Genomic DNA, 26,968 nt, shown 5'->3' on the forward strand with positions numbered 1-26,968 from the left:
TACATAAAACATTAAAATTGACATTTACTCGCATTAAGTATTATATTTATTCACATTAATTTTGTTGTGTTTCAAAGTTTGGGTACCCAATAGTTATGATTATATGAAATCATACAAAGCAATGATTATATTAACTGCAACATATCATTTAACTGTATTTATTATAATAATTATATATGATAATAAACATACAATAAAATTGTGAAACCTCAATTTTTATTTTTTTTATCCATCTTACAAACAAAGATTCAATAAAACTATGAAATGCTATGTGAACCCTCAATTTTTATTTTGATTGACACTTCAATCTCTACATGTAAGTACAATATGTTATGAATTGAAAATGAATAGTTTAAAGGGTATATGCAGATAAATTAAATAATTTTTTTATACTTGCATATTAACAAGGCATGGGGGCACTAAGATACCCGAATCCGTCCGTAATTTGGAATTGTTTTAATAATTTTATTTATATATAAATTAAGTTACTCTAGCTAATTTAGTTTTAGTAAAAATATAAATAATTCAAAATTATTTATTTTTAATATAAATATATTTTTCAAAATTTCTTTTTATAATATGTTTCAAATTTATTTGTTTTTAAATTAAATTAATTTTTCAATTGTTTTAAATTTTTTATTTTAATTGATATTCATGGGTATCCATGAATATACTTGAAAATATTAATAAAATTCATTGATAGTAATTTATATTCATGTAAGTACTAGGAAATCACGACATATATATCAGGTTTTTTTTTATTCAATATGACGATCATAAAAGAATATTATCCATGTGCTTCACCTTATTATTATCTCTAATAATGATTAAGTCAACAAAATAACAAATCATATTTATTAGAAATATTAATATTTTATACACTATATTAACATTTAAGAATTATTATATCTACTATTTATATATACATATATTAAAAATACAAATACACTAGAATAATAACATAAAAGTAAACATCATCATTGTTTTTATATTAAGAAAGCATCATCCACTTAATTTCACTAATATTAAAGTAAATACACTTAGAATTTTAGTAATAATACAAGATATATATTTTTAAAAGTTGTTTTAAATATATTTGTTGTGTCTGATAAATGATAAAATTTTATTTTTTATTCTCATTATGTTTTTTGTTTTTGGTCCCTAAATAATTTATAATTTTATTTTTAGTCCCTAAAGGACTATCTAAATCTCATTATTTCACTATTTAAAGTGTTGTCTATATAAATATATGGATCAAAAATAAGATTTTAAATTTATCAAGACCAACAGTGGGTCTTTTTTTTTTAGAAATCAAAAATAAAATTTGATCATTTATTAATCATAAAAAATATATTTAAACCTAAAAAATTAATATTACATATTAATTAAAATAATAATAAAATTCTAATTTATGAGCCCGACACATGTCTACATACTAGTTATTTGAAAAAAGAGAATATATTAAGACAAAATAGAAATATAATAATATTTTTCAAAATTATTCTATTTATTTCAATAAAAATATTATTCTAATTTGTTTTTTAGGAATGAAAAACATCTTTAAAATGGAAAATGCAAGCCTGGTCACCTAGTAGTCTTACACATGTGACTTGTTTATTCATGTCACACAAAGTGCCATGTGACTACCACATCACTCAAGGTGCCCGCACGTACAAAGTGTAGTTTCATTACACATGTTTAGTACATCAGTTAATAGACATTAAGACCAGAGTTAGGATATTTCATATAAGTGTGATGAATAAAATACGAACAGCTTGTAAGAACAAAAATCAAAATTTGAAATTCCTATAAGAGCCCAACATCATTAACCCAAAATGTTACTATAATTTGTTATTCAAGAACAAAAAAACAAATAATACATGATTAGAATAGTTTATTTTAAAAAAACAATTATTTATACTTTTTTTAGTTTTCCTAAACAAAAATTATTATTAATTTCAAATAGTGATTGAAAGTCATCTCTTATGTAACATCTCATTTTTCGTAAACTAATTTAAAAAGAATTATTATTTATAAATAAATAGAGTTTTAGAAAAATGATGAGATTTTATAAATAAATAAATAAGGAGATATAATTATTAATTAAAATAATAGTTTGAGAGAAAATAAAAAGAATATTTTATTTATTTGTTTGATAGAGAATAAAATAGAGTTTGTTTTTATAAAATAATAAATAAATAAATAGAGCAAACCTAATTATAAATAACGTTAGGTCAGTTTTCACAGTGGCGGTGGCTCTTCTTTCCTCATCTTCGTTTTTCCCCTTCTCCTCTCAAAGCTCTCTCTTTTTCCCGCAGACCACCAAACCTTTTTGAGAAAAATGACGATCTCGGACTCATTCACCGTTGGATCGTCATGAAATTTAAGAACCAGGTTTGAAACTCAATTCCGAGCCTTCTTACCGTTGAGAATTACGAAAAGATGTTGGAGATGAGAGAAATATTGTTCGCATCGTGACTTTTTGTTTTCCCGCAGAAATCCAAAGATGTCTCGGTAAAACTATGATCCCGGATTATTTAACCGTTGGATTTTCACGAAATTTTGGTATGTTGTTAGAAATTAAATTCTGCACACCTTAACCGTTGGGATTTTTGAGATAATAATCGTGGAGGGAGAAAAAGGAATCGCATGAAGACAATATAAATGGAGGCTTCAATCCCTTCTTCGTTTCTCTGACGTTTGGGAACCGCTAGAGATGTTGCTATTGTAGTCGGAAGACATGTGAGTCCGCTTAGAGGTAAGGGATGAGTTATTCACAATTGGAGGTTAGTGAGAACATGTGTAGAGATCCTTAGAGGATTAAATTAGGGTTTTATTTTGGGATGTTTTTTAAATTGCAATTTTTCCTTTATGATTATAAATAAAATATTGATGTTCTAATGAGAATTGCTTGATAAATTGTGCTCTTGATATTTGTATATTTTGACCTATGATTTTGATATAATTGTGTAATATTATTTAAGGGGTTTTACTCCTCAGGTTGTGATAGTCTTTAGTATAAATTGTTATATTGAGGATATGAAATGATGATTCAAATTGTGAGTATGCGATGAATTGAACATGTGATGAATGATGGAATACATGTATATTGAGATGTGTATTATGTTGTGAGTTATGAATTGTGCAATTGCACAACTATAAGATCCTTTAAGGGCGACAAATTTTGGACGACGAGTATTGCGATGAGATCCATTGTGGAAACCCGACGAGTTTAATCACAAGCACGACGAGTTAAAATGATTTTGAAAATAATTGAGTAGTTGTGTGTATTGCATAGTTCATAGGTAAAGTGTGTGTGATTCATGAAGTGTGATGACATGTTAAATTGAGATTATACTATTGTGATTGAGATCGAGTGTATGTGATAAATTGAGTATGTACGTGATTGTGATGTTGTTTGCATTGAGTTATGAACTATGAATTGTACAATCACATGACTTTAAGATTCTTTAAGGGCGGCGAGTTAATTATAAGACCCTTAAAGGGCGGTGAGTTAATTATAAGACCCTTTAAGTGCGGTGAGTTAATTATAAGACCCTTGAAGGGCGGTGAGTTAATGCTAAGACCCTTTAAGGGTGACGAGTTAAAACTATTTTTGAGAATAATTGAGGACTCGTGTGTTTTGTACAGTTCATAGATAGAGTTTGTGTGCTAAAATGTTTTCTGAGTTGGACCTGAATCAGGAGGGAGAGGCCCTGACGGACTCTTCGGAGTGTAGGCCTTGGGGGTCACCCGATTTGAGTGTTTCTTTAAGCCTATGTTGATCCCATATGGTTGGAGCATTCTCGTAAAACACTGTGATCCTGACTGGTCTCCCTATGATATTACCTAGTGAGAGTGACTTGACTTGCTAGTGTGTGGTTTGTCTTGTCATGTACTCCTAAGCGCCCGACGAGATTTTTCACTGACATGGTACCACATTGCATATAGACTTGAGTTTTAGCATAACTGTTGCATACGCTTGCTAATTATTTATCATGAAATTGATGTGTTATTATGTCTTGATCAGAGTGTGTGATTCTTGTATATTGTGATGGATGATTGAAAGGTGTGATTGATTGAAAAGTGAATTTTGAATGACAAAGTGGTGAAATAATGTGAGCTATGCTAAGTAGATTGTATTTGGCTACTATATGTTGTCTCGTTTCTCTCTAGTAGTTAGGAATGTGATAACTCACTCTCGGTTTGCTGGTATTTGAATCCTGTGATGATCCTGAATTTTGTATTCAAGGGAGCAGATGACTAGATGAACTGCTTTAAGGAATATTGTGCTGAAGGATGTCGGGACACAATGCTCTGATAGGATGTGACATTGGATAATAAGTTTTTATATTAATTTTATGATGTTAATCTATTTTATTTTACCTCACTGATTTAACAAAATATTTTTATAAATTTTGACGGACTTATTTTGAGCCGAATATGTTTTTAATAAGTTTTAATTGATAATAGTGCAGTGGATGTGAACCTTTTATCCATGTGAATTTGTTTTCCAATATTTTTATATATTTTATTTATATATACATATATGTCGGGGTAGAGGATGTCACATCTTCACTCCAAACATCTCATTAATATCAATCATATTCTTCTTGATTATCATATCTAGCCACCCTTTTATCTCATTTCTTTCACTAGGTGTCCAATAATTTTTTAGTGTCTACCAATCCATTTTTATATATAGATATATATTGTTGATTATGGTATTGATATAAAATAATTACTATTGAAAGTAACGATTAATATTCATTAGAAATCGTGAGCACACTTAAGGTAAGTACTCTCCTTTCATTATGATTTATTTTATATCCAAAGTCAGAATTCAAATTCTATATCGCTTGCTTATTAAACACAAATTTATTTTTTACATATATATTTCACTGAAAATAAACATAAAAATGACACTTAATAATAATTGTTTTCTTTCTATTTTTTGAAATACCAAAACTTTGTTTCATATGTAAAGGGAAAAGAATAATACTATTAAGCTACACCATGAATCAAACAAAAATTATCATTGGAATGATATAAAAAAATCAATAAATTTATCACATATTATAATTTATGATTTCATAACAATAGGATAATAGTTTTACACTTTCATTGCAACAGTATATAATATGACATATTTAATTTTTACGTTTGTGCCCACTTATTCTTTAATAATAGTAGAAGAGGAAAGGGAAATTCAATATTTACTTTTTCATTTTCCCTTTTAGCCGTTCATCATTTTTTCAACTTTGAAAGTTTTTTTTTGTCTTTTTTCAAAAGAAATTCTCATTGTATTAATACATTGAGAAAAGAAGACAAAGATAAAACAATGTTAAGTTTAAGATGTGAAAAACCACGACCATTTGAGCCTCTATATATAGGTGTCTCGTATGCTCAAAACATGACAAGCCAGTGATAGTAGCTTTCAGATAACTGATAGTTGTGTGCAATTATTTGAATTCAAGAATGTCTCAACCCGACTCGTTGGTGGCTGAGATTGAGGTGAAAACCTCTGCTGATCACTTTTACGACACCTTGAAGGGTAAGAAACAGCATCGTATTCATGATGTTGCCCCTCATCATATCCATAAGGTGGAAGTTCATGAAGGTGAGTGGGATAAATCTGGCAATATCAAGGTGCTTACATTCGCTGATGGTAAGTTAAACTTAATAAACACAATTCACAGCTATATATCTTCTATTCCATATTGTTGTTATGATTAAGTTATCATTGTTATTATTGTTGTTGAATATTATGTAGGGGACACTGTTGAGACCTTAAAGGAGAGAGTTGATTTTGATGATGAAAACAAGAAGATAACCTACACCATATTGGAGGGTGTCATGTTGAAGTACTATAAGAGCTACAAGGTTATCGTTCATGTTTTACCAAAAGGTGATGAGCACAGCCTTGTGAAGTGGACTTTCTTGTATGAGAAGGTGGATCACACTGCCCCTGAGCCAACCAAGTACAAAGATTTGGTGGTTAAACTCACCAAGAACGTGGAGGCTCATCTTGTTGAGGCTCGTTAAAATGATCCCTAAGTGGTTCACGCTAAATAAAGTTGTGATGTGTGTGGTGTGTTGCATGTGGCCCCTTGGTTAATTATCAGCCATTATGTTTGCTTTAAATTGCCGTGCGTAATATGTTGTTGGTTAACTTGTTAAAAATATTGGTTCTCAACCATAAGTTGTGTAATGTGTTGTTGGTTTATTCAAAATATTGGCCGGGGATCACAGGGAGGGCTACATGCCTTTGTATGTCTGTGATTTGTAATCTTCGACCAGCTATTGATTAATTGATGTTAAGGGGGATTTATCCTTGTTTGTCTCAAACATTTTGCCAAATACTTTTGATAACTAGAAGGTTTGTGGATAGCCGGTTTTTCTTCATTGGGAAGCTTACAGGCATGCATTGGCTAAAAACCAGAAGAAATTAAATGTCAAAATGCTTCCACAAAAGTTGTTTAATTTAAATTAAACACTTGAATATGTTTTAATCCCTGAAAAATTTACAGATCTTGCATTTGATATTTAATAATTTCTTTCTTAACTTTTGATTCCTGAAAAATTATTTTATATTTGATTCTTGTCATTACATTAGCTCTATATTAACTTGAGAGATTAGCATTTGATAGAAAACATATTGGCGGTTGTGATACAAAAAAATATCAATGACCAAAAGAAAGATCTAAAAATGTTTTAGGAACAACTTAACATAGCCAACATAATGAAAGAGACGAAATACAAATTAAACAAAAAATTCAGGACCAAAGGCAAAATTAGAAGAAAAAAATAGGGACCAAATGCAGAATCTATAAATTTTTCAAAAACCAAAAATATATTGAAGTCAAATTTAAATTACAATTTTAGTACAATTGTGGAGGTACTGCTTTGTAATTTTAAATAAATTTCAACTCCCTTTCCATGCATGGAAAAATTATACAATAATCACTCTGAACATTGCAATTGACATGACAATTTTAATAAAATGGTCTCAAATTTTGTGGTCCAACGTGCAATGGTACAACTCCAAATGGGGATGTACTATAATGTAAATGACCTTGGTTGGAAACGAGCTGGCAGCACGACTGCAAATAATTGAACCGATTGAGCCATGTTTATCCTTTGCTTAATCGGTGACCGTGAATTTTTTCTCTCAAAAGCCGAATTAAATGATGATGTTTGGTAGTTGTACAGTAAAAGATGATCATTATGATGAGTTTATGTATTCTTAAAACTCTTTAATAATTTAACGTAATGCTTATTGATATTTTATAAGGATTTTTTAAAATTTTAACAAGTAATATCAAAGTTACCGTTATTTAGATTTAAACTTATTTGCGAGATTTAAAATTATTTGATTCTAATTATACTTGAATTGCTTTGGTTATATGAATCCAATTTTTTTTTTGGAACAACACATATTAATTGTCCATAAATTCAAATACTACCATATTGGATATTTGATTTAAATTCGAGTGTATTTTGTTCTTTGGCATCTTTAGTTGGTTTTGTGAATAACTTCTCTTCATGGCTGCAGTTCACATTACATATAAGGGAATTTTTTATGCATGCAGTTTTTTGTTTTTTTATTTTTGGTTAAAAAAGGAGAAGTTATATAAGGGAATACATAATAAAAATGTCTAACTTGACATCAAAACTGATAGCACTTAAGTTAGAGCTTGGTAAAGACATGTTGGTGCATTTAGTTTTGATATCACTTCTTGCACACTTTGGGCAATTCAAAGTGAGCTATAACACAAGGACATGTTAGCAAAAGAAACAAAAGAAATATGAAGAATTTTCTTGCTACTTCTACAAGAAGTTTGAACACTTTGGACAATTCAAAGTGAGTTATAACACAAGGACAAATTATCTATTAATGAGCTTATATCTCATTGTGTCAGCAAAAGAAACAAAAGAAATATGAAGAATTTTCTTGCTACTTCTACAAGAAGTCTGGACACATGAAGAAAGAGCGTCCAAGGTACGTTGCATGGCGTGTAAATAAAGGTAAATCTCTTGTTCTTATTTGTTTTGAAGTTAATTTAATCATTCTCATTCATTTGCATATCTAGTGATTTTTTTAATTAAATTGATTGACGTGATATATTGTCAAAGTGATCCTTATTGTGAAAATTGATTTAATTAAAATTACATAGATTTTTGTATAAATTATTTATGCAAATTGTGTTCGGCTCAAAGGAAGACACAATTTGGCCAAATAATATTATACCAGTGATAATAAATGTGTGACAATTATAAGGTGTTTTCATGTAAATTATAGTCGATCCAAAGAAAGGCCATTATTTGACAGGATTTATTGTCAATATTTGATCATTACGTTAGGAGTATCAATTACAAGTTAATTTCTCTCTTCAAAGACTAGAAATTAAGGTTGTGCTAGATATATTGTGATGAGTTTGTTCTGCAAAATATTTGCATATTTTGTTATATATATTTTCATATAATTAAATTATATGTGAAAGTTGTGTACTTTTAAGACCTCCCATTTATTATATTAAATTGTCTTGTATTTTTTGGTTAAATTGTTTGAAATAACATGTTGTCAAAGTAATCCCTAATGTGTAAGTTGATTTGATTGAATTTGCATAGATGTTACATGGAATTATTCATGCGAATGATGTTCGGCCCAAAGGAAGACACAATTTGACAGAATAATTACATGCTTCCGATGGTAAACATGTGGTGATTATAAATAGTGTGATTTTCCATGTGAATAATGAAATGTTCAAGAAAAAAATATGATAATTAAATAATGATGTTACTTCTAACATTATTAAAAGACAAGACAACATTGAGATTATCTCTCAAGCATCACCTAAAGTTCAAACTCAATAGTCTCAAGAAGTGTCATTAAGAAGATCATCTAGAGAAATAGAAAATGTAATTTGATATGATTATGTCATATTTCTTAAAGAACATGCATATGACATCAGGTTGACTAAGAAGACCTAATTGACTTTAGTCAACTCATGTTGTGCTCTAACTCTCATGTGGATTGATTCCATAAATGATGTAATAAAATCGATGGTTGAACATGACATTTGAGATATCGTCAAATTGCTTGAAAGTGTGAAACTCATAAGTTATAGATAAATATCTATAGTCAAAAGAGATTCAATGGGTAATATTGAGATATATAAAGTTTATCTTGTCGCCAAAAGTTTTACAAGAAGGGAGGCATTGATCACAAAGATACTTTCTCTTTGATTTCTTAGAAAGACTTTCTTAGGACTATAATGGCACAGTAGATCATTTTGATAATTGTTTTGCATAGATGGATGTAAATATTACGTTTCTAAATAGAAACATTGATGAAACACTTTATACGGTGCAACCAGAAAACCTTGTTTAAGATTATCTAAAGTCTATAGTATGCAAACTAAAGAAATCCATTTATGCTTTTAAACAAGTCTCTCATCTATGGTATTACAAAATTCACCAAGATTACTTCTTATGGTGTTGGGATAAATTTGGTTGATGATTGCATATACTAAAAGTTTAGTAGGACTAAATTTATTATTTTGGTATTATATGTTGATAACATCCTACTAGAATCATATGGTTTATTGTTGCAAAACAGTTATATTGCACTTTATCATGTATTCTTAAGTTTTTTTTATTGTCCTAAAATAATTTTTTTGTGGGAGTCCTAAGGTGATATATGAGTAATCTTGGTATGCAACACTAGAAAGTAGTAAAGTGCATTATGCATTAATTGAAGAAAATAAGAAATTACATGTTTTCATATCGAAAGTCTAGAAGTTTAGAGATCATTACGTATTCTAACTTCGATTTTTTTGGAATGTCTAAATAGCAATCACTCCACATAAGGATCCACATTTAACCATGTTGATAGAGTTAATGTTTTGCTATGAGATATCATACTAGAATTTATGATTGCTAAATTATTGTAACTGGCTTGCTTGTTGTCGCCAACATTAAGAAGCCATCGGATGTTTATTGGGATAATATCTTAGCGGTCTTATTAAGGATTCAACCAAGTAAAAGTTTGTTGACATAAAATATTTAGTTGTTAAATAAATAATTCAGAAAATGCATATTTATATAGAACATATAGGAACTTATTTCATGCTAATTAATCCACTTACTAAAGGTCTAACACTTAAAAGTTTTTTTTTCATGAGCACACTGCTCATATGGGTGTAATTCCTGATAGTACCTTAGTTTAGTGAAAGTCTTGCTTATGTTCTATATATTATGACTTTCAAACATTTTATTGTTTGGATTTTCTGCAGAAATAAAGTTGAAATTTATCATTTCATTATCAGCTTGTTTTGTTTGCAATATTTATGTTGTGTTTGGATAGATATCTATAAATAATAAAGTTTGGACCAGTTGAAAATAGGCATGACTAAGATCACATTGCATGTAATTTTCATGTTGTTTATCCATATTGACCTATGTCATTGAGTGTACTGATGTGGTGGTCATTGGGGTCTAGTTACATTTGTTGTAGTGACGAAAGCCATAATGATTCCATTATGGATACATGAGATGGACCAGGTTGTTAAGGTGGAAGTCTAAAGATAAATAACATATAGATGCACGCTTAAGGATTTTCGATATAATTGCTGCAATATGTAATCCAAGTGTAAGATTGTTGAAATTTTCTATTTCAATAATTAATATGGACTAATGTTATAAGACAATTATATTAGTCATTTATCAATAGTGGATTTTATTGTATGTGATCAAATTAAGTGAGCCCGTTAGACAACTAAATTAGATGATATGGACTTAAATGAGCACTGTTGGCCCACTAGGGGATAATGAGAACCCAAGTTAACACACTATAAGAAGGCTATGTCCCTAATATACTGAGCTGTCACATATAGTTTCTCTTCTCCCCCATCTGAAGAGTTACGAAGGTCCTATTAAAAAATAAGAGATTCCGGTTGAGGAAGAACCATGAAGTCATCGGTTACACTGTTAGTGAGTTATCCGTTGTCTCTACACCATTTCATAACAAATCCTAAGAATAACACATAAATCAGAAATCACATAAGGATTCAGATTCTGTTGTGTCTGTTTGATCAATTATTATGGATTTAGGTATTCCTAAAACTCTTCTTAATAATCTAACTTAATGTATTCCTGATGGTTATTGGTATTTTATAAGGATCTCCTAAAATTCCAACTAATAGATCATACTAAAATCTTTCAAAAGACAACATAGAGGAGTTACCTGCAATACCAATTGTCTCTGATCCAATTGCGGAGTTTGAACTGATATATGTTATTCAAAAGCTTATGACAGGAATCAGTAATTATGATTGAAATGTTGCTTTGCTTACCTAACACTATTATACTTTTTTATTTTTTTTATGGAAACACTGTTATACTTTTTTTACTATGTACTCAATTGTAGTTGTATACTTTCTTTTCCTTTTCTTAAAGTTTATGTTGCAATAATTCACTTAAACTACTATAATATTGAAATTATACAGAAGTTTGAGCGTTGATGAAGGCTTCAATCTGCAGACTCTCAGCATTTTTATTAAGTATTGCAAATTAGGCTTTGGAGCCATTTTCAGCAAACTTATCAACTTGAGTAATGTCAAGGAATGTATGAACTCCACTTGCTTTGAGGAACCTGCAATGATTGAATAAGCAAATTAAATCAGCTAACAAAATTAAAGCCCTCAAAAATGCTTTTGAAGACATTAATGTGGCCAAATGACATACTCATCTCTAAAAGCTCTTGCCATAGACAAGCAACCTCCCCGAACAGATGATTGCAGGTTCACAGCAATGTTTGGGTTGTGAATACTCTGCCTCATGTGAACCCAACCATGTTGTGCATGCTCATCGTTTGATACTTTTGCCCTGAATTTGTCACAATTAAATCAGTTTTGATGAGCAAAACATAAAGAAATGTAAAATCGGATCTATTGAAGCGCTGCTTGAATTTTCTTTAACTTGATTCCACCTGTACATTTGAGCATCAATGGGAGCTGGGGTGTCATTTGTATCTACAAGGCACCCTTCACTCACCCAACAATCACCACATGAGTCTAACTCCCACCCTTTAAGTCTCCCTTCCTGTATAGAAAGAAACTCTTTTATGTTTTGAATCTTTGATAACCACAATGTTTTCAAAATATGGAGCAAGGTTTTGAAAAACAATTCACAAAGCCAATTTCAAGGTTTTTTTGGAATTATTATTGTGACTGAAATTGCAGCTTCATCTGCAGCATTTGTCTGCAATTTCATGCAACATCAAGGATCACAATGAAACCGTGATCCGGACTTTAATTTAAAACCTCGATATGGATTTGGATTATAAGATTAGAAGTGCTAGCACAATACTCTTCAACATACTTTTACTAACATTCTCTATTACTAGTAACAAAATTATTAGAAACCACAAAATTATAAGTAAAAATTCATTAAGGGTGTGTTTGATTGAGGGAGAGAGGAGAGAAATAGAGAAAAAATTGTGTGACCCCATATGAGTCTCACACTTCTTACACTCTAATTTAATTCAAAAAAAATTCTATTTTTATTTTTTCTATTTCCATTCTCTAAATCAAACACACCCTAAATAAGAAGTGAGATCCTTTCAAATTTGTGATTTTCAAGAAATTTTAGTTATAATAAAAAAAACATAATTAAAGCATTTTCTTATAAGATCCAAAGTATACCTCAATGTAATTTCTAAATATTTCAATAGCCTCGATTCCTTTGGCTTTAGCAAGTCGAGGTTCAGAGATGATATTTATCCTAAGTTCCACTGATTCATACGGTTCTTCAAGATCTTCTATAAGACTACCAATCCCTTCATTTGATCCAGCAAGCTTCATCCTAACCATTTCAATTATAATCTTCACCACCATGTAAGCCCCTTCATTAAAAAGGCAAAAACATTATCAATAACAACATGGTAAATCAAAACAATGAAACAAAAACATTCATGAATATTAACTTTAACCAACCGTCATCAAGGAAATGATTTTCTTTGAGAGCACCATGACCAGATGTTTCCATCATAAGATGCGTTTCAATTCCGTCATTGTTAAGATGCACTCCCTTGTCAATGACATTTCTGTATCCGACACGGTATAGGCAATGGTGACCACCTCTATCAGTTATGAATCTAGTGAGTGCCATGCTAGTACGAGCATCAGTCACTATGGTTGATCCTGGATGTTCCCTCAGCACAATTGCAGACATGAGAGCAATCAGCTTGTCACCATTTATTGGATTCCCTTTGCTATCAACCACGCCGCTTCGGTCGACATCGGTGTCAAAAACTATTCCAAGATCAGCTGAGTTTTGTAGCACTGCTGCTCTGGTGAGTGCCATGGCAGTTTTGTCCTCAGGGTTGGGAATGTGATTTGGAAACATTCCATCAGGGTTAAGATGTAGAGAGCCAAAGGTATCTGCACCAAGTTTGTCTAACACATCCCATGTGAAGAACCCTCCTGAGCCGTTTCCAGCATTTACTATTATCTGTAGTTTTTGTTTCATTGCAATGAAAGTGTAAAATTTTCAGAACATAATGTCCAATGACAATAAGAATAGAGGATAAAGACTTAAATTAAAGCACAACATAGATGATGTTTTAATAGGATGACAGTCCCCTATATGTTATAAACTAAGACAATCAACTATTTCACATTTACATTTAATTTGCAGTAATTTATTATTTTGTTAGAAGAATTTTATTAGGGAGTGGATGAATTGCCCTAAATATTTCATCTTTTTAGACTCATCCTGTTCAGAAGTTAAGGACTAATCTATTTAAGGGGTCAAGTTTTCCATCAAATATTCTTTCATACATACGGGTCTAAGAATCAAACTCCTAACTGCATGTTCAACGAACATGATTATCTCTCAATCATATTATACTATATAGATAAATATAAATAGTACTAAATATTGTAGCTACTAAGAACCCAATATAAAGGATAAAATGAGGGTGAATTAGAATATACTCCAGAGAGGCATGTGTAACAAACAAACAATAAATATTTATGTATATTATACTGTATAATTAGTCAAACCTGAAATCCCTGGAGTGGAGTGTCATAATGCAAAGGATGATTGATTCTCTCCTTGATGATTTCTCGTAGGTGCATTGAGTAGGTGCTCATAAAATCAACTTTTGTTGGAAGAACATTAAGCAAAGTAGACACCTTGGCCATCCTATTTGCATATTTACGAGCAGCTTTTTCACATATTTCCTCCACCTCTGTTGAAGTCAGTCCACCTCTCTTTGTAAAAAATTTCAGACCATTTCTGGTGTATGGCAAGTGAGAAGCTGTCATCTGCAGCACAAAATGCATAATTCATTTGCAGCATTAGTATTAGGCCTAATTATTGTGCACATCTACATTATAAGCCTTCCAATATTCCTATTATAAATTTAGTAACAATTTGAATTTTTTGTTAGTTTATAAATTTTAACATTTTTTTATCCGTAAGAATTGAACACGGCACCAGGAGATTTATAATACTCACACATCTTATCCAACTAATTGAACTATACTCAATTTGGTTATAAATTTCAACATAAAGTAGCACTAGGCTACTAGCAAGTTATTGCTATTATAAATTTTGGTAGCCTACCATCATTGAAGCATCATAGGCAAATGGAGGCAACAAAGTGCTCATGAAACAAGCCGGGGTGGTGGCTAGTCCCATATCATACACCATGCAACCGGCGCGAGCCAGACCTGCAAAGACTGCGACGCTCAATTTGGACCCTGTGACTCGAGGGTCACGCCCGAGAGACACTCTAACATTCTCTACAGGGTATCCTTTTTCCTTCTTTAAACCTTTGATAATCCACTCTCCAAAACTCTCTGATATTGCCTCAACTGCAGGAGGAGTAAGGTCAACTGTTCTGCCCTTTTCACCCTCCAATGCCACTCCTCTAACATCTGAACCATTCTGAAGCCTTCTAATCTTGTCCAACTCTTCATCCACCACAACTTCATCATACTTCGCCGTGCCAATGGATTTCACACGTATCGATTTATTGAACGGAAAAGAAAATGAGAAACTAAGTTTGGTGTGCAGAGTTTTCTTCCCTGGTAAAGAAGGAAACTTTGTTTTGTGGGAGTTCTTATGCAAAGATGTTGTGAAGTTTGGAGAAGTAGAAGCAGCCATTGCTTGTTTTGTTTGGCGCTCTTGCCTTGTTTGAATAAAAATCAAGCTTTGGGAGATAAGGTAAACACAATAGCATTAAACCATAACCTTACAATCCGATATCTCGGGAACAAAAAAAAAAATATCTTTTAACAAACTAACAAACTCCCAAGATTTTTGTACATCTTTTTGTCTATATGCCAATTATTTTGTCACTAATTGATTTATTAGTTGCATGTGATGTTTTCTGGGTAGAATGAGCACCTGGTATATTCTTGCATATTACTACAAGTGTATGTAAAACGTGTTCAGGAATTTATGGTTATTTGTCATTACGCATATTGATTATTCAAACACAATTGATGACCAAGTTTGTGGCTTGTGTCAATTGAAATACCAAAACAATTTCTAGCAGTAAGTGGAGCTAAACGCGCCAGAACTGAAGTCTTCTCCTTACAAGTTTTGAAGCAAAGACACGGGGAATTACTAAAATATTAATGAACAAAATCCTTATCCCTCTAAAGAGAGGAAATGCTCGTGTTCTCTGAATCTCAAATACACTAATTAATGGCACACTCTATAGAAATTATATGTAGCGACATCCAGTGAAGTCATAGAAAGGACCACAAGAAATTTGGATCCTCTCATGTTGTTTCTGGAGAACCATATAATTAATATCTACTTGCTAGTGGACACATGTTTCATTTGTTTTTTAAATATAAGTTTAGGGTCTTACACACATATTTATCTGTCAAGACAAACCATATAAAAAAAAATAGAAAATGCATGCTGATACATATTTTTTTTTCAGAAAAAGTTATTGTAGTCATATTCAGGTGATGGTGAGTTAAGACTAAGGGAGATTTTTTTATGTCATGGATGTTATTAAATAATTCATTCATTCTATTCTCGAAAATCCAATGTCAAGATTTATGTGTTACGTGGGTATATATATATATATATATATATATATATATATATATATATATATATATATATATATATATATATATATATATATATATATTATATTGTTGGGTGATTAGTAACTTAACGATAAATCATAATAAATGCTTTTAGAATATGTTCTTCTAAAACTTTTATGTAACAAAAGGTATATATAAATTTGAATTGATATTAGCACAGGTCTATTAAATTTTAATATTAAATATTTCCTCTGTTATATATATAGAAACGTTTTAGAAAGTTTGTTCTGTTCTTTTTTAAGATTCTTTGTAAATTATTCATTTTATTTTACAAAATACTCTTAATTATTTTTTCTGTTCAATAAACAATAAAGTAATTTCTTGAATTCTCTTTTCATAATAAGGATAGGGAAGATTACTGATCAAAATTATCTGATTCACATTGTTTTTTATATACAATACAAAAGTCATTATCACTTAAGTAGAGGTACATCAATTAATTCATTAGACGGAAAGAGATATCGAGATTGATGCATCCTCCATCATATTTTAGCATTGTTTTGCATGCATTTTGGGCTATTTTTTTGTTTCATTCTATCATTATTTTCTTAATTTATTTTGTTTAGGACTTTGTGTTGTATTACGTTGTGTTTTTGTGATTTTAGAAAATATTGCTTATCCCTTCAAAAAAAAAGAAAATATTGCTTATCCCTTCAAAAAAAGAAAATATTGCTTATCCCTTCAAAAAAAAAGAAAATATTGCTTATGGAATGAACTAGTAGAGCACGAGGAAGTGGAGCAATCATAACTTGAGATCCAATAATGTGATTAAAGTGATCTTGGTGTCTAGAAAATTTAAAGATCTATAATTTTCATGAAGATACTTTGATCCAATTAAGCATGGATCTTTAACACAATTGAATGTTAAAACTTAAACTCAAGACTATACCGATAAAACCGGAACAATCCTGCATAAGTTAATCCGCGCACATGGTGGTTAAGAGAGCAAATTTCACTATATTGTAAATGTTTCCTATTTGAATTAAGATTCCATCTCTCAAAGAATACATTATACTTGTAGTCTTAACCAAAAAATACTAAAATTTATTTTGCTATTTTTTTTTATGTATTTAAATCGTGTGTTTGTGTTGAAGTTAGACATTTTTGTTTGTGTTATAGTAAGTCCCCAATCGAAGTACTTGATTATGTGAAACACTGGTCTCGTTAATGCCTTATCAATATAAATCATATTGACCATATTCGTTTTCATTACCTTTACCTTTAATTTCGGTAATCATTTTAGGCTCTTCTTATACTTCTAGTATATATCATCGCTATTTGCAACACCGTTCTATTAAGTCACGATGACTCAAGAATAGAAGTTTACAAATAGCCACCCCAGATGTTACAGGTAGCAAATGCTGAAATTCAAAGTACATGCATAACTAAAGCAACATGATCTGCTACCATCTTCTCAGTATGGCTCGTGATGCACACATCTCAGCATTGCTGACCACTGGCCAGGCCTTATTCTTTTAATAAAATAAGAAAACCACTCTCCAAGCAACTCAATTGGTCACAAATGATGATAGCCGATTCAGACTTGAAATAAAGTTCAAAGTTTAACTAACTACACTTTCTCAGTAGATTTTATAAGTAACACTGGGCTTGTTTGGATAAATTTCTTCATAAGTACTTCCAGGAAAAGAAAAAAAAATGAAATAGACTTCTCTATAAAATAAAATTAGCTTATGCATAAGCTACTTTGTAAAAACTCTCATATATCTTTTCTAAAATATGATTTTTTTATTTATGTATAAGACAATTTTAGTTTATGAAAAAACTCATTTCTTTTTTTACTTCTTATTTTCTTCTCCTATAAATACTTATGAATAAACTTATCCAAACAGGCTAAGATCTTCAAGGATAACGGAGTATAACTAGCTATCATGTGATTGTTATTACTTACTCTGTTATAATTATTAGGTAACTCTTGTTCTGTTATAACTGTTACAGTAGCCAGTATGCAGTTGTTGTTAGTTTCGATGCATCTTCTTCTTGTAGACTTCACTTATATCTATCGCCAATTTCAATTCAATCAATTCTAGAGCTTGCTACCGATCCTCTCCTTTACATTTACCTCTATGATATGTTTCCATATCAGAAATCTAGCACTAGATTTCTGATAAAGGTGTCTGCCTACAACCTGAACATAATAGGGCCAATTTGATTGAAGCTACAAGCTCCTTTACATAATTATTTTTAACTGTTGATCCCTTAATTTTAGATCAAGCTGATGGCAATATGAAATAAAAAATTATTAGTGGACACCTCCAATCTAAATGACACCTATTAAGAAACAGAGAGAAAAAAATGTACGTATGATGGGTGATATAATGTGATAAGAAGGCAGTGATAGAGAAAAATATTTGGTGCTAATGAAATGTTTAAGTGGAGAAGTGTCCACTAATCTTTACTCATTAAATGCCTATGTTTGTGAGGTATGTCCAGCAGCAATTCTTGAGAAATACTAAATACTTGGTTACTAGCACTGATCATGTCATCGTAATATAAACTTAAGATTAGATTAGATATTTCTGCAACTCACCTAGTTCTAGTTTTCACTCCAAAAGTTACATAGTAACATCAACTTATGATATGTTACGTATATCAGCTCAAGTAGTACAGCATAAAGTTAAGGCATGCACACACACCTAAAACTCAACTTCTGATAAGCCCTTTGAATCTGGAAGATTAACCCACTCAATTTCCACAGTTATTTCCCCAGACTTAACATTTCTCAATCTTAAACTCATCTCTTGGATGAGTTTTCCATTCTTCCATATGCAGCTGCTCTCTTCAGCAAGGCAGTTAGTCCTATCTGGTTGAACCCTCTTGACTACATGGCTATCAGGAAGATCGCTCAAGTCCATCTTCACACACTGAAGATACGGCTTTAAGTCTATCTCTGCATCGCCCATGCTGTCATCTACAGAGAAAGTGTCTTTGTCTGAAACTGTCTGAAGAGAACAACACAATTATTCCAAGCAATCACCAATTTAAAATTAGGCTATTCTGGTAATGATATATAGCCTAGCAGGTAGCAACATTACTGATGCATGATATAGACTATTTCATTCAGTACTCACCAGATGTACGGGAATATTAACATTGCTTACATAAAGTGTCAATTCTTCATTCCACTCTGGATTAATGCTATCTTTCACAACACCAGTTTTCAGTTTCTGCATCAATATGAGATCAAGTCTTCAGACCAAGCAATTGAGATTTGAGAGCAACAAATAGCCGTGGCAAAAAGTGAATTTAATCATTGATTACCAATGAAAAATAAGGTTTTAGATTCAACTTGGCATCGTTAACATTTAATCTCTAATTGAATCGCTCCTTAAATTTAAAAAATGCAATAGTGATTTACTTAAAAATAAGAGATCAAAATAGATCATACAAAAATGGTATCCACTCCACTCCTTGAAATACATTAAAATGCACCGGTGCACACATTTTTTTTTTTATCAACAAATCTTAATGGTTAATTTGTTAGTTTTTGTTAGAGGAATTCGCACACAGATCTTGAAGACCTGGATGCGAAGAACTTAGGACCTTTGAAGCTCTTTTTCACTGCCTCTAGTCTCAATACAAATCCTATAATTAATCAAGGTGCAGAATAGAAAAATATAATTCATACCCAATAAGAAAGAGTATAATCTCAAGCTTCTAACCTGTTCGGCCATGGTGACAAAGACATATGGGTCACAGGTACGAGTATCACAAACTTTGAGATTAGTGCCTCTTTTGATACGAAGTTTGATGAGACCCAGAATGTTCTCCATGCCTTGTGATTGCGGAGTGGAAAAGAAATCACGCGAAGAAGAGAGTGGAAAAATAAAAGAGAAGCAACTAATGTCATTCGCAAAAAAAATACAAGCTTTGACGTGTTTGAACTAAAATCTAAGTTGGACAGTTAGCAACGTTTTTTAAGATGCAAACAAACCTAGTACCACAGAATTTTGGTCCACTAAAGGAATTTTACTCATTCAAAACCATAATGGACAAAAAATAAAATAAAAATAGAAGGTGAAAAATATAATTACAGGATCAATAATATCGTTGTTGGCAAGCCCTAGAATTTGTGAGTTTCATATGTCATGCTCTTTTCTCTACGACAAATTATTAGATTGTTTAGCACTATCCATCATTCACAGTTTGGATCAATAATCATATTATTCTTACATGTCTGTCTAATAAGGATTAACTAGATTATTTCTTAATTTAAAGAATTTCAATTAATTTAATATTTTAAATTATTTATGTGTCAAATAATTATTAGTCAAAATTATAAATAACATGATGATTTTAGATCACCTAATAATTTGTGATAGACAATACACCTCTATTGTCCTTATATAGTCATCTACAAAATTAAATTTCTATACCATCAATTAGGGGTGGATATATATATATATATATATATATATATAAGAATTTATTTAAAGAGAAAAAAATTATGTATTGATAATGAAATTTTTTTTACATAATCATCCAATCACAACTTTATCTTAAAATAATTCAAATGATAATTTGTGATTAAATAACGATAGAAGTACATAGACATTAAACTTTTATTTAAATGTGTTACTAATTTGATAAATTAAGTATAAATTATTTTTATTAAGTTTCTCAATGTTTATTCTCATGATGAGAAACAAGTATGTTGTTTTCCAATAACATGAGAATAATAGTTATATTCAAAAAATGCTTTTAAAAATATCAAATACATATTAAAAGTATTTTTATTTTACTAAAAAGTATTCCCGAAAAAGGTATTTTTATCTATCAGGAAATAATTATTGATTTGTATCCGTTATTGTCCTCAATTATTTTACTGTCAAAGTGAATCAACTCTAGTTAGCTTGGAAAAAAAAAAAAAAACTGTTTCACATTTTTTGCCCAATTAAATATTACCTACATTGGTCTGGACTCAAAATTAACGAACGTGACATGGACTGGCCCACAATGAGTCAGACCAATGTGTTCAACATATAATTATTATTCATACCTCCCTCTTTTGATAATATACCTCCCTTTTTTCTTTTTATTCCAAAAAACACCACTTTGTAATTTATACCTCTTGTAAGGGTGTTCATAAACCATCCTCAGCTTTCATCTATATATATTTTTAGACCTAGCTAATGCTTAATGTACCGTAAGGGACACACCAAGTACTCAATTAGGGCAAATCGACCACCCACGACGCATACACGTCCATAATGGACGATACTTGGTAGTTACCAATGGTCATTATAAAGAAGACGTCATAGGAGAAATGTAAGTTCTATTCAATACAGAAGATATTCATCTAAACACCTATTGACTTAAGCATCAGAGTCAATTTGCAGACATTCACATCTCACTTACAATAGGAAGATGATGCAGAGGACATATATCATATCATCCATCAGAAGCCACCACTAACAAGATCGGTCGAGGTAGAACTCGGTAAGAACACCTAATATATGATCATCAAGGCCCTTGTTTATTTTACATTCTCAAGGTCTATTTTCATTATGTGTACCCTCCAAGAGCACCGACTTAAACTACTCCTACAATGGGTTTTAAAGGTTACACCAATTTTCAAACCTAATAATCATATAAAATTTAAGATACTTGAAAAGAAGAATCTCTTTGTTCGAGCATATACATGTGCTGTCGAACTTCCTTTTTTCCGCGAGACATGCACACTCATATATACTCTTCACTGATGCTTCCTTTAACAAAAGCAAGTTTTTCACAAAAACCCCTTTATGAAATTTATCTCCCAGATTCATATCCCATTGGATACATAAAGGGGAAAAAAATATGGCATTGACTATCTAACAAAAGACTTCTAGAGTGGTCCTAATGATATATATATATATATATATATATATATATATATATATATATATATATATATATATATAATTTATTCATATTCATTTATAGTTTTTTAAATAATAAAGATTACGCAATAAAGAGTACTCATATTTTTCTTACATATTATATATAATTTATTTATATTGAATATAATTTAAATTTAAATATCTAAAACTTGTCAATGAAGTATCTAACACCAAACTATTTCGATTCAAAGAGCCTTTTGAAACGTAATCTTTTCTTCTTTTTTGTTTTAATATCTTTTTCAGTGAGATCACGTGCAAGGCTGGGGGAGATGCCATTTGGTAATTAGAGTTAAAGTGAAAAACTCTATTGCAACTTAAATATATTTGCTCCAGATCAAAGATTAAAAAGTGAACCCCATATTAAAGTACATGTGGCTGATTATACAAGTTGGGAGAAACGTACCACACATGTATATGGTGTCCAGTGCATTGACAAGACAAAAACAGCTTGATTCGATTAGATTTGCAACTTACAAAAAGTGATGTATTGATTCTAATTTATCTGTTTTGTCACAATGAGTTTAAAAGAAATTACATTTATAGCTAGTCACAATTTGAAGTTTAAATTTCCATCAAAGTCCTTCCTACTACGCGAACAAACATAATACTAGCAAAGTAGCGTTTGAACTTATAAAATAAAAGTACGAAGTATTTTAGACGATTCTTTTTTTTGAACTGCCAAAAATTTATGAAACAGAAGCAAGATCATGGTCACAAGTAGTGCCACCAATCAAGTCAAGCCAAATTACAAAATCCAAGTTTAACTTTAAAAGAAAGGAACATTATATCCCCATCCCATATAGCTACAAGCGCGACAACTAGAAAAATGCAATTTAGCAACCGAAATTAGTGATCGAAAATTTTCGGTCTCTGTTAGCGACCGAATTAGCAACTATACAGTTAACGTGGTAATTCGCGACTGAATTTGCAACAGAAATTGGTCATGATGTATAACTTGGGTCAGCGACTGAATTAGCGACCGAAATGAAAGGTCATTGAAAACTTTAATGGCTATTTCGATTGTTGAATATGTTAAAAAACAAAATTACTTTAGCCACCGAAGTAGCGACCGATATGTAGTTGAAGACAGCAATCGAAGATATTTCGATCGCTATATGAAGATTATAGCGACCGAAACGAATTCGGTCTCTATACATATTTCTGTTTTGAGATTAACGACCGAATTTGCGACTGAAATTTCTTTATTCTATATAAGTGAAGTATAAAAATATTGTATTTATTATAAATTGTAATAAATATATAATATACTTAAATATATTTTATAATAGAAAAATATTGAAATTAGTATATTAGTAATATTTTTCAATTAAGAAAGTAATATTTACATTATTTGATTAAGATAAATAAGGCATGCTTATCATTAGTCTTTTAATTTGTGTTTTATACAAAATAAATATTTAAAAATGATAATAAATACCCTTTATATTTTGAAAATATATGATAATAAAAATTTATAAAATTAGGTGATTCAAAATATAAGATATAAGTGTAACACGAGAATTATTCAATAAGTTTAAATATGACATAAGTAAAATTTATGCATTGATGAAGACCCAATTTGACTTTAGTACAACATATGCATTGAACAAGGTCCAATAAGATGTAATGCGTAACATATGCATTCACTAAAATTCCAAATTTACTTTGATTTAAGGCTTAATTGCAAAATATGTCCCCCTATTTTATCTATAATTTCACCAAATTAGTCCTTCTATTTTTTAATTCCCATTTGAGTCACTGATTTTAACTAGGGGTGGATAAACAGACTCAGGTTCATGAATCAGATAGCAGGGCCTATGGTTCGTTCAAGCCACAAACCATTTTTTTTTTTATAAAATCTATGGCTATGCAAGATTTTGGGTCCGTCCAACATAATCCGCAAGCTATGTGGGTTTGGACGACGGGGTTCATGGGTTGACCCGCAAACCCACAACTACTAACCAAGGCCAACTCAAACCAAATTAATCCTAAAAGTTTAATCCAAAATTTCTTTTGATTTGGTTGTGTTAAAATTTTTGTAATTGAGTATTTGCTAGAGATTTATTAAGATTTTTAAAAATATATATATAATTGAGTGTAATTGACTTTTTTAAAGAGAAAAAATTATATTTATTTTCAAATTTAAGTGTTTCTTTAAAAACTAGGCCTGCGAGGCGGGTGCAGACTAATGTATTAAGTTCATGTAAAAGTGCGGGACTGTTACCATTGTGGGCTTATGCCGGGCGAGACGGCCTGCTTACCTACACCTAATTTTAATCGTTGATGGTTAAATTTCAAACATTAATTATAAAAAAAAGTTGACTAACATTTTCTTAAAAAAAATAAAAACTTTAAAAATGCTTGAGGAAGGACAAGAACCATGATGTTTAGAATGAGAAACACACTCTTTTATGACAAAATCTAAGTGCTCATTTGATTATTTGATACAAAATATAATATTAATATAAATTTTATGCAAAAATAGTTCAAATTCAATTTTTGTATTTACTACATTTTTATAATCATATATATTATCTTTTAGAATATAACATATAAAATTAAATTCTATTTTCACATAAATTAAAATATGTATATTTATATAAGTTTTTTATTTATTTTATATATTACATTTATCTTTTAAAATAATATTTCTGATTACTGACAACATTTTTTATCTATATTAAGAAATTCATGTTATTTATTGTAATATAAATAAAAATAATGTCAATAAATTACATAAATCAATATTTTAAAAATAGAAAATATTATCATTTTATTTAAGTACATTTATTTACTATATAATTTAATTCTTTTACAAAATAACCACTTGATTACATAAAGTTAAATATAAATAAAAAATACTGTTGTAATAAATAATAAAAATAATTTAATCTTAATATATGTAAAAAATACTATTCACATAAATTAGAATAGGTATATTTATATAAGTTTTTTTATTTTATATATTATATTTATCTTTTAAAACAATATTTCTGATTTAGTGACAACATTTTTTATCTATATATAAAAATTCATGTTATTTATTGTAAGATACACAAAAATACTGTCAGTAAATTACATAAATAAATATTTTGAAAATAGAAAATATTCTCATTTTATTTAAGTACGTTTATTTACTATATAATTTAATTCTTTTAAAAAATAACCACTTCATAAAGTTAAATATAAATAAAAAATAATGTTCTAATAAATAATAAAAGTAATTTAATCTTAATATATGTAAAAAATACTATTCACATAAATTAGAATAGGTATATTTATATAAGTCTTTTATTTTATATGTTATATTTATCTTTTAAAATAATGTTTCTAATTTAGTGACAATATTTTTTATCTATATTAAGAAGTTCATGTTATTTATTGTATTATAGATAAAAATATTGCCAATAAATTACATAAATAAATATTTTAAAAATAGAAAATATTTTAATTTTATTTGAGTATATTTATTTATTATATAATTTAATTCTTTTAAAAAATGATCACTTGATTACATAAAGTTAAATATAAATAAAAAATATTATTCTAATAAATAATAAAAATAACTTACTCTTAATATATGTAAAAAGTACTATTTACATAAATTAGAATAGGTATATTTATATAAGTTTTTTATTTTATATATTATATTTATCTTTTAAAATAATGTTTCTGATTTAGTGACAATATTTTTTTATCTATATTAAGAAATTCATGTTATTTATTGTATTATAGATAAAAATAATGTCAACAAATTACATAAATAAATATTTTAACAATAGAAAATCTTTTCATTTTATTTGAGTACATTTATTTTTTATATAATTTAATTCTTTTAAAAAAAACCACTTGGTTACATAAAATTAAATATAAATAAAAAATACTATTCTAATAAATAATAAAAATAACTTAATCTTAATATATGTAAAAAATACTATTCACATAAATTAGAATAGGTATATTTATATAAGTTTTTTATTTTATATATTATATTTATCTTTTAAAATAATGTTTCTGATTTAGTGGCAATATTTTTTTTCCTATATTAAGAAATTCATGTTATTTATTGTAACATAGATAAAAATACTGTCAATAAATTAAATAAATAAATATTTTAAAAATAGAAAATATTCTCATTTTATTTAAGTACATTTATTTACTATATAATTTAATTCTTTTAAAAAATAACCACTTGATTACCTAAAGTTAAATATAAATAAAAAATACTATTCTAATAAATAATAAAAGTAACTTAATCTTAATATATGTAAAAATACTATTCACATAAATTAGAATAGGTATATTTATATAAGTTTTTTATTTTAAATATTTTATTTATCTTTTAAAATAATGTTTCTGATTTAGTGACAATATTTTGTTTATCTATATTAAGAAATTCATGTTTTTTATTATAACATAGATCGAAATATTGTCAATAAATTACATAAATAAATATTTTAAAAATAGAAAATTTTATCATTTTATTTAAGTATATTTATTTACTATATAATTTAATTCTTTAAAAAAATTAACCACTTGATTAAATAAAATTAAATATAAATAAAAAAATACTATTTTAATAAATAATAAAAATATCTTAATCTTAATATATGTAAAAAATAATATTCACATATATTGGAATATGTATATTTATATAATTTTTTTATTTTATATATTATATTTATCTTTTAAAACAATGCTTCTAATTTAGTGATAATATTTTTTATTTATATTAAGAAATTCATGTTATTTATTATAATATAGATAAAAATACTGTCAACAAATTACATAAATAAATATTTTAAAAATAGAAAATATTTGATGAAGAAAGGGAAAATGAAGCGCCAATGAAAGAAATATTTGGCAACCATGAATCAGATCCAACGCCTTCTATTCATCGTTCACCCCCCAAATCCAAACCCTATT

The 26,968-nt window shown here is 29.1% G+C and overlaps 3 protein-coding genes across 4 annotated transcripts; 1 reads left to right on the forward strand and 2 right to left on the reverse strand.

Moving 5' to 3' along the window:
• The first annotated feature begins 5,340 nt into the window (after window positions 1-5,340).
• Window positions 5,341-6,348, forward strand: LOC114401648 (MLP-like protein 328). The gene is made up of 2 exons (XM_028364225.1): window positions 5,341-5,668; window positions 5,774-6,348. Exons 1-2 carry the CDS (start codon window positions 5,479-5,481, stop codon window positions 6,043-6,045), a joined length of 462 nt encoding a protein of 153 aa, XP_028220026.1. The 5' UTR covers window positions 5,341-5,478; the 3' UTR covers window positions 6,046-6,348.
• A 4,912-nt stretch (window positions 6,349-11,260) lies between these two features.
• On the reverse strand, window positions 11,261-15,232 carry LOC114401326 (phosphomannomutase/phosphoglucomutase). The gene is made up of 7 exons (XM_028363824.1): window positions 14,635-15,232; window positions 14,070-14,333; window positions 12,999-13,515; window positions 12,708-12,907; window positions 11,993-12,105; window positions 11,749-11,889; window positions 11,261-11,656 (listed from the first exon to the last, which is right to left on the reverse strand). Exons 1-7 carry the CDS (start codon window positions 15,175-15,177, stop codon window positions 11,575-11,577), a joined length of 1,860 nt encoding a protein of 619 aa, XP_028219625.1. The 5' UTR covers window positions 15,178-15,232; the 3' UTR covers window positions 11,261-11,574.
• Window positions 15,233-18,512: 3,280 nt separating this feature from the next.
• Window positions 18,513-20,054, reverse strand: LOC114402525 (protein C2-DOMAIN ABA-RELATED 7-like). 2 transcript variants are annotated; one of them, XM_028365132.1, is made up of 3 exons: window positions 19,823-20,054; window positions 19,262-19,327; window positions 18,513-19,102 (listed from the first exon to the last, which is right to left on the reverse strand). In XM_028365132.1, exons 1-3 carry the CDS (start codon window positions 19,931-19,933, stop codon window positions 18,797-18,799), a joined length of 483 nt encoding a protein of 160 aa, XP_028220933.1. In that variant the 5' UTR covers window positions 19,934-20,054; the 3' UTR covers window positions 18,513-18,796. The 2 variants fall into 2 exon arrangements, with proteins under 2 accessions (XP_028220933.1, XP_028220932.1); XM_028365131.1 differs by having other exon boundaries at window positions 19,232-19,327; window positions 19,823-20,051.
• Window positions 20,055-26,968: the final 6,914 nt, after the last annotated feature.

This window comes from Glycine soja, chromosome 20, assembly GCF_004193775.1.
Source record: "Glycine soja cultivar W05 chromosome 20, ASM419377v2, whole genome shotgun sequence".
Taxonomy (NCBI): domain Eukaryota; kingdom Viridiplantae; phylum Streptophyta; class Magnoliopsida; order Fabales; family Fabaceae; genus Glycine; species Glycine soja.